The 15,357-nt window shown below is 44.0% G+C and overlaps 1 protein-coding gene and 1 non-coding gene across 2 annotated transcripts in view; one reads left to right on the top strand and one right to left on the bottom strand.

The window, feature by feature from the left end:
• Window positions 1–11,963, bottom strand: part of LOC115775980 (stromelysin-3-like) — a 39,106-nt gene extending 27,143 nt beyond the window's left edge. Inside the window, exon 1 of the mRNA XM_030723538.1 lies at window positions 11,766–11,963. Within this exon, the coding sequence (XP_030579398.1) occupies window positions 11,766–11,882 (117 nt within the window). The 5' untranslated portion in view covers window positions 11,883–11,963. The remainder of the gene's footprint in view (window positions 1–11,765) is intronic.
• Window positions 8,039–8,125, top strand: trnay-gua (transfer RNA tyrosine (anticodon GUA)). The gene is given in 2 exon segments: window positions 8,039–8,075; window positions 8,090–8,125. It is a non-coding gene; the product is annotated as a tRNA-Tyr (tRNA).
• Window positions 11,964–15,357: the final 3,394 nt, after the last annotated feature.

The raw sequence follows: 15,357 nt of genomic DNA, 5'->3' as shown, positions 1-15,357 counted from the left end.
CCTGAGCCTCGAGGTGAGTTTGGGGTTGATTTGAGATAAAATGAACTTCAGTTGGATGTGCAGGAGGTTACTGAGATAACTTTTATATTTCTTCTGTGTCTTTAGGCTGGAGTTATCTGGATATTGGCCGCCTCATCATACTTTTTTTTTTTTTGCCCATTTGTGGTTTAAAGGGAGGGAGAGAAAAGCTAAAAAAGGACTGGGGATGAACTGAGGGGCTGTACCAAGATAAATATAATAAATCAGGATTACTTTGACCTGGCATTACTTGCACGTACGCTGACCTCATAATTTGACATTTGGGCCATGACCATGCAGCATTTTAACAGTGTGTGTGTGACAGAAAAGGAACAAAGAGGAAGCAGAAAGAGCTTTCACCACTGAGTGAGCAAACATGAAGCATTAAACCTGCTTCATGCTCCATTATAGGTGAGGAGCCGCTAATTACTTACATTTAAGGTGCAGGATAACACATTAAAGCTATGCAGTGAATTGGTTCTGCAAAGCTTTATGTAACCTGTTTACAAAATGCATCTTCAGCCCGTGTCGTATCATTATTTTAATGTTGCAGATGTTTTTCAGCACTGACAGAAAGCCTGAGCTCTCCTTCTCAGACAGAAAATGACCCTGTATCATATCTACACAGAAAGCCCAGCCAGAATTCACATCAGAGCCACAAAACCTGTAAAAGTAAAATAATTAAACGAAGAATGTTTATCTGAGTAAGGTCGCGGTGGTGTATTTGTCGAGCCTGACTCGCTCTGCTCTGCAGGACTCCACTGTGTCGCTGTTAGGCAGGTTATGGGGAACAAAACCCAGCAGGATTCGTGGAATGTGCTCCAGACTGCAGAAACACAGTGACTGATGGGCCTGGATTGCAGAACAAACACTACACATACCCACCCCTCCACCTCCCGCCTTTCACTTTGTTTAAAGGAGATTTCAGCTGCTTATTTTGTTGCACAAAGCACTTATTCATGTTCAGGGGACTGTTTCTGCTCATGTCCTGCAGCTTTTCCTTAAATGGCTTGTTACCATTGTCATGACTGAACTAAAAGGCTTTTTAAACTGACCCCCCCAAGAGGTTTCGAAAGCGTCCTTGGAAAGCGTACACCTCGTTCCGCTTCTTGCTGCTCTTCCTCGAGCACCAGCCCGATCTGAGCTTTCTGCCCTCTGCGCTGTTATCCGCCTTCCTGCAGTTCATACCGACAACAAAAACAACAAAACCCTTATCACAGCATGATGTGTTCTGAAACTTATCTATCTAATGGCTGCTGCTGATGTTAAACTGGAGGAAAACACCACCACCACCACAGAATTCTATTTAGTTACTCAGTTCATGTCTGCAGAACTGTTTCGGGGGATTTTAAGACCTGAGCTGAGTGTATTTAAAATTTTTTATCATGGTTTTGAGTTTTTGTTTCAAGTAATTTCCTGTTTTATTCTGTAATTTGTTTGCACTTCTGTTAGTTTCACTTCCTCCAGTTTTCCCCCAAACAAAACCAATAATGAAGCCAGTAACCTGCAGTTCCTCTAACAGCCACATGAGGCTGTTTCCAAAAGTGAGTCGATCTCCATAGACTCTCATGCTAAAAATGTCCAACTTTAGAGAAGAAATAAACATGTTTGCTGCCTGGTACAAAAAAAGGTTTTGGTCTTTGTGGACAGTTCTGCTCTTTGTAATAACTGTACGGGTGTTTTTGTGATAACTCATCCATTTGGAGACCGGTAAGGCTTAAATTTAACGGACACCAATGACTGCAGCTGCTATCTGTCTGTTAGCCACACCTTGGCTAATTGGGGTCACTGAGCTTGACCTCTCACCCGTGTTTGGAGCTGTATCTGATAAACAATATGGCTTGCCCCTTGTGGAAGTGACAATTACAAGCTTAATGCAGCATTGCAGACTGATAAGAACACATTTGGCAAAACCTTTTATTGCATGCAGCTGTCCAACCTCTTCACTAAGAGATTACCTTCTCTTTGGAGCATGACAGACAAAAGTTATTATCTACACCATCACAACAGGTCTCGGCCTCTTCTGACCTCTTAGGTGGGCGATGAGCTCTCCCCACTGCCTTCTGTGCAATGTCCTCCCCAAATCTAATGTGAGCTAATTAAAAAACACACAAAAAACTTGAAGCTCATTTCTGATACAAGTTTCCTCCACAATCCCAGCAGTTTGGCCGGTTGTTTTTCCATCCTTGGCCGTTGTCTCCTCAGGTGTTTGAACATAATAATGATAGTCGCTTTGCTGACAAGGCCAGCACAAAGCCTCTGTGGTTTCTGCTGATGACGGGGATTTGAACTATGACTCACCTGGTCACAAGCCAACCTCGGGCTCCGAACGAGACAGTTTAGACTGAAGCACCCCCCCCCACCTGATCCCAATCACACCGGCGCTGAGGTGAGCAAGTGTCAGCTTTCAGGGTCGTAAAACTACCTGGTGCTGAGCACTCGAGGTGGGGTGGAGGGGTGTGTGTGTGTGGGGGGGGGGGGGGGGGGGGGGGGGGGGGGGGGGGGGGCTCCTCCGTCATTTCAAAGAGATCCAGTTAAAGGACTAAACCTCCCCAGCTGTGTGTCAAATGGATTGTTTGACCCTCCTGACCCCACAGTCATGAATGTGCTCGATTCCTAACAGGTTCACTGAAGTTCAGGGTTAAACCCAAGCACAGGTATTATCTTCATCTACACGTGTTTTAGTTTTAAGCTTTTTAATGAGCTTATTTTAAATTGCTCTAAAAAGTAAAAAGAAATCACAAAATGATGTTTATGTTGATAGGTTTTAACTATTTCCAATAAGAACCTTTAAGTTGGTCCCTACGATAATGTCTCAGCTAATCTGATCAATGAAACGCACTGAAACACAGTTTATTTAGTCAGAAAACAAACTTAGCTGCAGCTTAGACAAAAACTTAGTTTCAGACTCTGAGTGCAGCATGTATTTAACCCCAAAGAAGAACTTTTATACAACAATCACTTTTGTTTCTGGTATTTTAGAGTAAACCTGTTCTGTTTTCTTGACTTAACAAGAAGAGGTTCCTGCATTTTCTGTTGAGCTCAGTTATATAAAAGACAGCTTTGTGTTCCCTCAGGGTGGATGATGCCACATCCACAACATTGCTGATGGTGCTGTAGGTGTGCACGCTCAGACAATGCAAATCCTGTCAGGAGAGTGTGTGATGATGTTTGAGAAAGAAATGAAAAACTAGCTTCAGGACAATTAGTCTGTCACTTTCTGCTGAGAGAGCAAGTTAGCGATGAGACGCGAAATCTCCAAAAAGCCCGAAGGCCTAGAAGATGCTCTCTCACACTGGGAGCGTGCGATGGCGGCGGCGAAGGGGGTCTTCTGTTACATGCACGGACACATCTAGCTTCTGGTTACAGTGTTGACAAGCAGAGCGAGCAGCAGTGCGGGGGATCTGCGAGCGGTATTTAGAAAGCACAGAGAACATGTCTGTGCACGGTGCGTCTGAAGAGCGTCTCCAGTCTGACAAAAAACCCACCACAACCCCCGCCGGGTCACTGACGTGATAGAGAACCTCCAGGTTGAAGGTTTCCACTTTCATCCACAGCACATCTTCACCCGAGCGGAGCGCCTTCAGTTTTACATGTTACAGATATTTGTGAAAGTTTTTAGGTGCATCAGTGAAAGTACAGAAAAACTGCTGTTAAATAAACACAACAACTTCTGGCACTTCACTTTTTCTTTTCATTTGTAAGAATTTTATTTCCCTCTGCTGCATTTATATATATGTAGAAGTGGCTGATAAATCCTACCAATGGCTGGACAAAGCTGGACTGACAGACAGCACAGAGGCACTAATCATGGCAGCACAAGATCCATAGAGGCTGGGGTCTACCACACTAGGCAAGACCCCAGGTGCAGGCTGTGCAGAGATGCTCCTGAGACAATCCAGCACATAACAGCAGGGTGCAAGATGGCAGCAGGCAGGGCATACATGGAACACCATAACCAAGTGGCCGGCATAGTATACAGGAACATCTGTGCCGAGTGTGACCTGGAAGTCCTGAGGTTTAATTACAAGTACGTAAGATTTAATTACATTGACTTTTATATGTTACTGTGTGTGAGTGTGAGTGCACCTTTTTGGTGCAAAACCCACTATTTTATGCCTAAACTAAACTGTGTTATCTTTGGCATTTTTCACAGTTTTACTAAAGAAATTGGGGGAAAAATGTGTTTTTGTGACAGGCTGCTGGTAACAAAGTGCCTAAAGATACAGTTTTATAATAGTTTCTTTGCTAAGTTGTCTGTTATTTGTAGACACAACACTGGTTCGTTCCTGGGTGCCTTTTTATGCTTGAAGGATTCATAGGTACAAGGACCTCCAGAAAGCCTGAGAACCTAAAGACCTTCTTTCAAGAATGAGAATAAAGTCCACCTCTTTGGAAGCAAAATATAAAGAAATGAGGGGAGGCTCAAGACTTTTGCACAGTACTGGATATATTTGGCAGATTTGTTAACTGGAGTTTTATGATCGATGTGGTTTATAATATAAAAAATACATCTGGGGAGATCCTTGAAAAAAAGGCCAATTGTTCCAGCCCTTTGCTTCAGTACCCCAGAGTGAATTACATCCACACATGTTTTGAATAAGGACCGTAGGAAATCTATAACTGCAGCTAAAGTACGAAGGAAATTGGCTTCATAAAAAAAGGAAATTACAAAATTTGATATTAAAAATCCTCCTGAAACTCAGCGAGCAGCACAGACCAGTGAGAGCTCAAAAAGGACCCGAGGGTTTGAGGCGACAGGTGATCCTGCCAGTGCTTCCAACAATGCACTTTTTATGGCCGAAAAACAAGAAGTAAGAAGATTTTTCATCAACATGATATCTGACTGCCCAAAAGAAGCTGTCTAAACCTAATCCGGATGACAGGAAGTAAGTCATAAGTGTGTGTTTACTTGAGGAGACAGATAAGGATTCAATTTGAAGGGTGTGCTCTCACCGAAACAACGGGGGAAAGGATTGCTTACAGTAGGAGGACATTTATTGTACTAGATGGGGGTGGGGGTGTAACAATGTTTCATCAAGAAATACCTCGTTATCTTCCTTCTTACTCCACTAATCCCATTTATCTTCTGATAATCAGAAACACCCGGCAGTTGGAGGTGATACAAACCATCTGGGCATCTGCTTGAATCTCTTATCTTTCCTGTCAAGAAAAAAAAAAACCCTCTTCCTGATCTGACCTCAGACTCGCAGATCTCCTGTTCGCTGGGCTGCAGGATGATTTCACTGCTGATTATTAATTAGAGAAGAACCCCCGGGGGAGCGGGTCCACAGGGAAATCTTTCTTTAAGGTTTCTGTGGGGAAAAGCAAAAGATTCCAGCAAGACGTCCCAGCTCAGAGATGAAGTCCTGACCTCAGGTACAAGAACCAGTTTAAACAAGGTTACTTTCCTGCAGCAAAGCACCAAATTTCCTGTTTAAAGGGAGCTCTTCCTCCCCACTGTCACCAAGTGCTTGCATGCAGTGTATCGTCTGATTGTTGGGAATTGTAGCATCTTTATCTTACAATATAATACATCTTGAGGTGACTGCTGCTGTGCAATGGCACTGTATAACTGAGCATCGCTGTAAGCTATAAAAACACCTCACACGAACAGCAACCAATCACAGCACGAGTACAGTCTAACTTAAACATCAACACTAAGAGTCCTGTGAGCCTTTGTGTAGCTTTGCTGTGTTACCCCAATAGTTTTCTTCTCTCACCAGTTTCTGATGAGCAGCTGCAAATTTTTATGTTATGTTTTTCAGCCTTCATGGCTTTAACTCACAGTCCAGACTTCTCTTCTTCCCCGCTGAAGTGAAGCCTCTCCTGCTCGATGCTGCTACCATTCAGCCTTCTATAGACACTATAAATGATTCATGTGAAGGTAACATGGGAGTGCTTTAAACCTGCATGCTTTTAACCAGCCATCAGGGGGAAACCCCTCTGGCCAAGAAAATGACTACGGCTCACGTGATCGATGACCTCTGGAAACACTTTCCTGATGACTTTTGTCTTTTTTCTCCCCATTTGATCAAACATAAGTCATTAGCCAATGAGTGTGCAGCGTCCTCACATCTGGTTTCCAAACATCAAGATGGCGGCGGCAAAAATGCTGCGCTGGAGGCTTCATAATTACAGCACTTCACCACCCACAGAGTAACATCACAGTGGCTACCTGGTGTATGGTTCTAATCCATCCCAGAATCAGCGGCACACCTGGCACCACGAGATGTTAAACTGTTGAGGAAGACTTGCATTTGACCGCGTTCCTGCCACAGATTAATCACTCCAAAGATTTTATTGGGGACTGGACTAAAAACACAAGTGCAAATGAACGTTTAGTCATAATTTTGGTCGGGAAGGTTCTGATTTCATCCACAACACAAAATCTCCATTTTTTTTTACAGTAACTTAGTTTTAGCTTTGGTTTAAGAAAAGAGCATCAACCAGAAACTGAACCTGTGCGCTCCAACACAAACAGGCAGGTGACATCTCACCTCAGTATCTACACTTTTATATCTCACCTGTGAACTCGTAGTGTTTCGGGTGGATGAGCTGCAGCAGCCATTTAAATGGAGTTTTGCACTTTGATAAAGGGTTGTTGCTCCAGCAACACACCCCAAACAAAAAAGTAGATCCATCTTCCAATCTTGCAGCCTTTATTGTGAAAACACTGCTTTATGTGCACCAAAGCACATGTTGCATGTTTTGCTGTGAGGCTCTGATAGAATAAACTTGTATATTTTATGCTTTTTTTATTTTTTAATTGTGCACTTTGAGGTAATATGATTAAATTCCTAATTTAACATTGGCCAATCCCCTCGCTCCTGCTATCAAAGTTCAGTCCTCGCTAACCACCTAGCTCTTGTTATTCCCATAAAAATGTTTACAGAGGCATGCTGGTTAGGTCACATCCCCGATTTCTTGCATCTGCACCTGCAGCCGGACAGACTAACTCCACCGTCATGGACTCCAGCTGAGGTATTTCTGCTGCTCTGGTGAACTGAGGGGCCAGTCTAACCAGGACCTGCTACAGGTGGGGAACTGGTTCATGCGCCACTACGACGAGCTCGCCAAGGCTGCAGCAGCAGTCCAAGGCGGTGGAGTCAGAGTCCACCTATGGGATGAGGAACTTACTGAAAAGACAACTGCTCTCTTACTTATTGTCACAAAGCACATTGAGTTTTATTTACTAAATTACAAACTTGGGTGTTGCACAGACACATCAGGTTGCATGTGCACACCTACTGCTGCCCCTCCACCTCCTCTCACCTTGTAAGTGAAGGATGCAGAATGAGGCTCCTCCTCTTAAATAACAAAAGCCCCATGAAGGAGGGGTGCATGCGCGTTTAAGTGTATCCCCCTCCTGCGGTGTGTCATTGGCCAATCTCAGCCTTCTCTGCAGCTCTGACCTAGATCTGCTCGACGGGAACCCAGGCTGGCTCTGATGTCACCGTTGCTCTCACGGTTCCCTATCCAATCGCTTTGCGCGATTGGCATCAACGTGATGGAACAAAACAGACCGGGAAATCCAAGGGGGACTCCGGTTTTACTGACAAAAGCGAAATGCAAACAGTTAGCTCTTACGGCGCCCCTTACTCCAGAGAAAACAGGCGCTGTGTATCCCACTGCCCCGAATGCCACAGACGCTCAGGCCTGCCCGGTCTTGTGTGATCGCTCACTCCTTTGTCAGAAACAGGAGCCAAGTGGCAAAACTGCAGATTACACTTTCCCATGAAATGACCAGGAGACATAACAACGCTGTCAGCACAGGTGCAGCATAGTTCTGATAATGTGTTGCTAGAAAGGCAATATTTTTTCACGTGTGCACATAACCACACCATCACAATGTGTCATAATAGCACTGCAGTGATGTGATGTCTGATTACTTCAAATCAAAAACAGGAAAAGAATTGCAAGAATGTGGGAAACACTGCATGGACAGAAATGATTCACACCAGCACAACGGCAGAGCAGACTGTCCCGTCAGCAGCTGTCTCACAGAGCTTCGTGTGTCCCTTCGATAGCTCAGTTGGTAGAGCGGAGGACTGTAGAGGTAACAGCTGAAATCCTTAGGTCGCTGGTTCGAATCCGGCTCGAAGGACTAAGAACATTTTTCTAATTTCATTATATGTGACATATAATGACAATAAAGCTATTCTATATGGTAAGGTGAAAACCCTGCAATACTTACAGAGAAAACCCAACAGTCAGAATGACCCCCTATGAGCAGCACTTGGTGAAGGAAAAACTCCCTTTAACAGGAAGAAACCTCCAGCAGAACCAGGCTCAGAGGGGGGGTCACCTGCTGAGGGGGGAGCCAGACATTAATAATAACTAATCATTAAATGCAGAGTGGGGTATAAACCAGTGTTAATTTCGTTGACAAACTATTTTTGTCATAGTTTTCGTCAACGACCCTGTTTTTTCATGACAAAAACGAGACGATAACTAAATAAAAACTACCTATATGGAGCTAATTTCGTGCCAAAAGGTTGCACGCAGAGAACACACGCCGAACACAAATAAAACCTGTTGCACACAAAGAAAACGTTTTACAAACTGTACTCAGACACACAGAACAAACTGTCCTCGAGTACAGAATGATCTCTCCTCGCATACAAAACAGCTTCTCCTCCCGTGCGAAACAGTTCTGCGGTTTGTGCCAAAAGTCACGTGATATGCCAAAGTCGCTTTCCCTCCTCAACAGCAGGGGGTGCTATCGAGACAACTGAAACGCGCCGAGAGCAGTATTAACTTTTTTTTGTTCACAATATTAACTGTTGCTGTATGCCGTTATATCTGATAATCGAGGTAAAAAAAAAAATGCGGGATTTTACATTATGCCTTCAGTTGTGTAGCACTGTAGCAATTCTGTCTGCCATCATGTAATAAATCTCTGGAAAATGAAATCTCAGCTGCTGAACTGAAACCAGAAAATGATTCTTTTGTTTAGTTATCAGTAGCTTTCCTCGGGTTGCTGAAATAGGGGATGATGGACAAACTGGAGTAACTGTGTAAACTCGCAAAATGAAGAAGAGGCACAGACCCCCGTGGGCCTGTCTTAAATCTGCATTATTTCTAATGGCCAACAGGCGGTGACTGCTCTGGCTGCAAAAGGAAGTCAGATAGTAAAGAAGTCTATGAGGAAATGGATGCTACTCTTTACTTGCTATCAGCATTTTTAAGACCTGATAAAGGAACATTTTTAAAAGTAGCGATGGGAGAAACACCCTTCAACAATGGTGTGCGTGTGTGTTGATATTACATGTTTTGTCCACCAGACGGCACTCTGCAACTTCCTTGTTGGTAACTGATTACATTTTTAAATCGCCAACCTTCAGTATCATAATAATACTCTACATTAGTCAGGCTCTAATATGCTTTATGCCAGGCCTGTCTCATCATTGATAAGTTGCATGTAAGTGTTTCAAACACCAATTTCGTGCTGTATTATTGCTTGCATTGGGACTTTATTAACCAGCAGGTGAGTTCTGCTCTTTGTGAACACTGAGCTGGTTGAGGGGGGAGGTGGACGCCCCACTTTAAATGAGCACTAAAATAAACTTATGCATAAGTTCAATAAGGTACATCTGTAATCACTCATCTGCTTTCCCCGATGTTTATTCTTTTACTCGCTGTCAAACTCAAAGCTGACGTCACTGCTGTAATCCAATCATCTTTTAGTGGTGGTGATGGAGAGGAGGGAAAAAAGGGTCGATCCACTGTTTCCTGGTAAATATACTGAAAAATGATGTACAGTGATGTTTGTTTTTAATATAAATCTGTTGCATCTGCTTTGGTGTCATAAGGTCAGGCAAATGTGGCAGCAGCCCTTTATTTTCACTGAGAGAAGATCCTGTAACATGCTGCAGTCTATTGTTATTTAGCACCAATTCTCAGGTATCCCTGTCTGCACCTGTACAGATTAACCAATCCAGCGTCAGCTGATAGCTTAGTTTAGCACTCTCTCTGTAACTATGGTCAGTGTGGCGGCTTCACACTGATACAAAAAAATAAAAGGACCTCTTTGGAGAGTTGTATGTTCATTATAGGTCTTACTGGGGAGTGGACCTGCTACTGATGTAGTTATTAAGGGCTCAGTCACAGTTACAGGCAATTAGAAACTAATAGCAACATATTTATAAATGCTATATTCCAGCCATGCCAGAAGATCGTGCCAGGACAGCAGTCACTGGCACGAATCCTGAAGACTACTCCGATAAAGTGTCTGCACCCGCTGCCAAACTAGCCTGCTGCTATGGTAGACTAGTCCTGGCACGTTCTCACCTGATTATGGACCTGGCATGAGCTTGGAGTGAGACCTGTAAGGGAACAGTTTTACCTACTTTGCAGTTCAAAACTCATCAACGTATTTCTTATGATACAATCTGTTGTTGAGTTCCTGACTGACAGATACACCCGCCCTGAAGTATTTTACTTCTCTGGAAATCTTAATATCTTGTGCTGTGCAACTTTTCTCCAAACTGCACTGTGTGTGTTTGTGTCAGAGTCAGCAGCATACCACACATCATCTACTCCACACATCAGTCGCTGAAAATAGGTCCAAAAGACATTCTTGTTAACTCGTAATCAGGAGAATGTAATCATTATTCCCAGTAATAATTACGTTCTTCTCTGTAACTGCATGTGGAAGCTCCCAGATTGTTTTGATAAAAAGGTTTTTCTGTATACCTGTAAACAGGACATTCCTAAGCACAAGCATGCATGTTAAACCGGCCTTCACTCAGTAAATAACATTGAAATGAGTCACGTGATGCAGGAGAAGACGCGTAAGCAAAGCACGTACTGAAGGAGTAGTAAACCCCGTTAAATATTACATTACAATGCAGGAATAAACAGTTACACTTAAAAACAGGCCTGCAGCATGTGGTCAAGTCCCCAATCTGGCAGCAGACCAAACAACTGCCAAAAACCACCAGAACGCATGACGGTGACAGAAAGACGCCATCGCGGGGTCCATATGGAGGACCTTTTTATGGCGTTGTTGACAAAATGCCTGTAAGAGCTGTTATTACAGCTTCCTGGCCTGCAGACACGGGAACTCTGCAACCTTTATTTTCTCTCTCCCTCCTCCAGGACCATCAGGCCTGCCTGCAAAACACTCTGCTGTCATCCTGCGTGCATGCAAAGCAGCAGACGTCAGGTTTGGCTGCAGTCACAGTCATGCATGCCGCTGCTGAGCAGACAAAAAATAAACAGTGATGATAGTCATTTCTTCAAAGTAAGAGCAGCTCCAGGGCTAATTACAGTGACAGGTCAATTGCTGCGCGCCCCTAAAATAGCCATTTTCTTAATTACAATACAAGTGTCGTTGGTCACGGTGATTCCCAGCAACGCGCGTGCACGTGCGTGCCTTTTGCAGCTGCAGAAACACGCGAGAAAAGATGAAAGTCGTGTCAATTCATTTGTAATTCAGTTCACTTTAATGCTACAATTAGGAGCGTATTTATTCTGGAGCAGAGTCCGAAGTCTGCACCGTAAAGCCATCTGTTGCGCACGCATGTGCGCGTGTGTTTGTGTGTGTTTTAGGGGGTGCTGGAGCCGAGTGTAATAGGAGAAAGAATGAAGAAAGAAAACACTGCAGAGTCCTTCAAAATAAAACGCAATAAATCATTTTTCCCTCGTGCAACAGTGTCCGAGCTGATCGACTCATTCTGCCCCGGAGTTCACAAACCTCATGCTTCGAACAGGGGTACAAAAACAAGCGTGCTCCAACTCACCGGTGCCACTTTGTACCTGCTAGACCTCCGCACTGGAAGACAAAGCGTGCCCTGGAAGCACTGCAGCGCGAAGACACAGCAGCACACGACCAGAGAAGTCCGCATCCTTGCAGCCATCGGGAGCCTTGGTGGTGGTGCACAGGCAAGCTGGTTTTTTGGCGCAGCTGATTGCGGAGTGCAGCGCCCGGAGTCACACAGCTCCAGGATCTGAGGCAACTTATATAGACTGATTTCTTTGTTCAGTTTTTTTTTCTCCACATAGACTTTTTTTTTCTTTCTTTTTTTTTTTTTTTTACAGCCCGGGGCTGATAATACCACCCGCTACCATGTGACTCGTAACCCTTTCACTGCCACGCCCGTCAACTCAAAACAGATGGTGACGGTTTGTGATTTTTACACACCTGTTGTTTTTCATTTTAGCGACAAAAAAATCCAGGATTAAATTTAGGTAGGAAAGGTGCGTTCACTTTACTCCATTAAACCCAGCACCGCACGCACTGGAGCCATGCTGAACTTTTACGGGAATATAAGAGGATTATTCTGAGGACGGGGAATTAAGAGCCAGTGGGAGAGTTTTTGAAGCTTTCTTTCCAACAATTTAAAAAGTGCTCAACACATGATATATTTCTATAATAGTGAAGATGTTACCTCTTTGTCTGTATAGTACAATGAACCCTATCATATTCCAAGGAGGTGTGGTGGACAAGGCAAGGGTTTTAGGACTGTCATGTCATGATCCAGAATGGGAACTTCATTACTACATCAGCTACAGCCATCTGGGAAGTGGTCCAGCCAGAACTCTGGAAGCTTCAGGCGGGTTTACTGGGTCAGTGGTGAGCACCAGACCTCAAAAGAGGGTTTGCAATGTCTCCGTGGTGAAATTCAGCCACTCTGTGAGGCTGATCAGGAGTCTGCTGATCTAGAACACAGAGAACACAGACTGTCTCACTTTTGCATTGTGCCATTCACCTGAAATCACCTCCCATGGACATGCAATTTTGAATATGTCCTAAACACCTTTAATTCATGCTTTTAACACAGTCACCCTCAGTTCAAGGACAGTGATGCACCCCAAGGAGGAGAGGATGTCCTAAGTGCCAAATACATGCTTACTAATTAATATCTCATATCTCGTTTCAGATGGATGCAGTGGGAGTATGACTATGCTGGAAAATCAGCTGTGATCCTGCTCTGACTTTCTCACACACACACACACACACACACACACACACACACACACACACACACACACACACACACACACACACACACACACACACACACACACACAACTGCATTTCCTTTCGATGTCCACCTGAGGCTGGCTCCAAGAGTGACTCCCATGTTAAAATAAGCAGTTTTACAGCAGAATTAACCAATTTTTAGTGCGTGGTAGAGTCTGTAAACATATCTAACTGAGCTATTGTATTAAAGCTTAAAGTGCATGATTGAGGGCGGGGCTCCTTTGATTGACAGATGTGCCAAATGCTGTAACTGATAGATGTCTGCTGTCACCCACCTGTACTGATTACAGTTACAGGACTGGACTTGTGTCCAGTGTTTGTACCTTTGGAGCATCCATTTTCCCTGTTTGGCCAATTCAGAGTTGCAGGGACTGCTGGAGCCTATCCTGGCTGCCATGGTGCAGGCGGTGGGTTATAGAGACAAGCCAACAGTCTGTCAGAGGGCTGCCACAGAGAGGTGACCATTCATACCTACGGCCAGTTTAATATGGCTCATTAACCTTACATGCAGGTATCCTCAAAAGTTCACATTTTGATATTAAAATATACTAAAAATATTTTTGTGAAGGTCCAGCTAAATTGTGCACCTTAAAATGTTGCCTGGATTTGGATTTCTCTCCTTTTGGTGTCGATTTATCGCTACATTACAACATTACATCACATGCGAAATTACTGCATTAATCCTATTAAATGTATTGATAAAATGTTGCATCAGTAATCTGAATGTGCAAAGTAATTAGTAACCAGTAATTAGTAAGTTACAGCCTGCCCAGGCTGTACCCCATCTTTCCCCCTCTGACAGCTGGGACGGGCCCCCCTGAACTGGAGAAGTGGAGAAAAAGGATGGATGGAAATGGAAGTACATGTATTTCAGTTGGTACTTGTTGTACTTTGTTACATTCCAGCATTGCTTAACCTCCCTGATCTAAAATCTTAGAAACTTATAATACTTCAACTCTATGGGTGTGTGTGTGTGTGTGTGTGTGTGTGTGTGTGTGTGTGTGTGTGTGTGTGTGTGTGTGTGTGTGTGTGTGTGTGTGTGTGTGTGTGTGTGTGTGTGTGTGATGAAGAAAGAATAAAACTTTAAAATACTTTGACTATCCATCAGTCTGTTTTCATCAGCTGTAGAATAAAATGACCCGGCTCTGTCCTCTCGTGAGGAGAAACTCTCGGTGTGAGAACACTTCTATATTTATAGAATTTTGCGGTGCCTTTCTGTGTAATGACTGTCAGCTTTCTGAAGGCTATTTGAACGTGAAAAAAGGCTCCAATAAAATCTGAGTGTGAGCTCTGCACCACATCAGGCCTGTTATCTCAGCGTGTAATGACAGAGAAAAGGGAAAGACTCTAAGAAAGTAACACTGCTAATTTCTGGACAGGAGACTGTAATTAATGTTACTGCATGCAGATGTATTAAGCACACAGGCCGGCTTCAGTCACAGAGAGACAGAGAGAACCACAGCAGGACACAGTGAAGGGAACAGTCGACTCATACAAAAATGATAAACATTTTCTAAATGTTTTCATGAGAAACAAACACTGAAGTGTTGAAAGAAACTGAGAATCTTTTGAGCATCATCAGCATCCAGAGATGATTCGCTTTTCACTTGTTTTGGCCCATTTTTCTTTATCGCTTCAGGTCATTGAGGTTTGTTGGCGTTCTTTTCTGCACAGCTCTCTGAAGGTGCAGCTGAAGCGTCTCCGTGAGGTTTGATCAGGACTTTGACTGGGTCCTTGATTCTTTTCTTTTTCAGCTGTTCGGCTGCAGGTTTTCTGCTGTTCTCCCGATCACTGAAGCGTTGCGTGAACCGGTTTAGCTGTCGGACAGACGGCCTCACATTTGACTCGAGAACACTTTGATACAGCGGAGTTCCTGATCCGCTCAATGACTGCGAGGTGCTCAGGTCCAGCGGCTGCAAAACAAGCTCAGATTGTCACCCCTCCACCACCGTGCTGACAGCCCAGTGAAAACATAATCACCGTCTGTCCCAAACGCATCAGAAATACTTTTCATAATGACAAAAAAAAACCCTGTGAAGAAGGAGTCAGTAGTATATACTGGCACTTTTTTTGATTGACAGGTAACAGGTGGGGGTCAAAGGTCATGCGCGTACATGAGAGTCCTCGTGCGCGTGCGTGTGATCGTGCGTGTTCGAATGATTTATGACTTTGACATGTGACTCCTCCTAGTGGGATGTGGTTTAAGTTAGGGGTGTGTATATAAGATCGACCGTACCTCATTTCATCATCGGACTTCACCAGCAACGCATCTCCGACCTGGTTTTTTACGCCAACACCACTCACCTCTTTGGAGAGAATTTGTACCACCTAACGGTTCAGCCATCATC

The sequence above is a fragment of the Archocentrus centrarchus genome, unplaced genomic scaffold, assembly GCF_007364275.1.
Source record: "Archocentrus centrarchus isolate MPI-CPG fArcCen1 unplaced genomic scaffold, fArcCen1 scaffold_26_ctg1, whole genome shotgun sequence".
NCBI lineage: Eukaryota > Metazoa > Chordata > Actinopteri > Cichliformes > Cichlidae > Archocentrus > Archocentrus centrarchus.
Note: the sequence above shows the minus strand (reverse complement) of the source record. Positions and strands in the feature narration are given on the sequence as shown.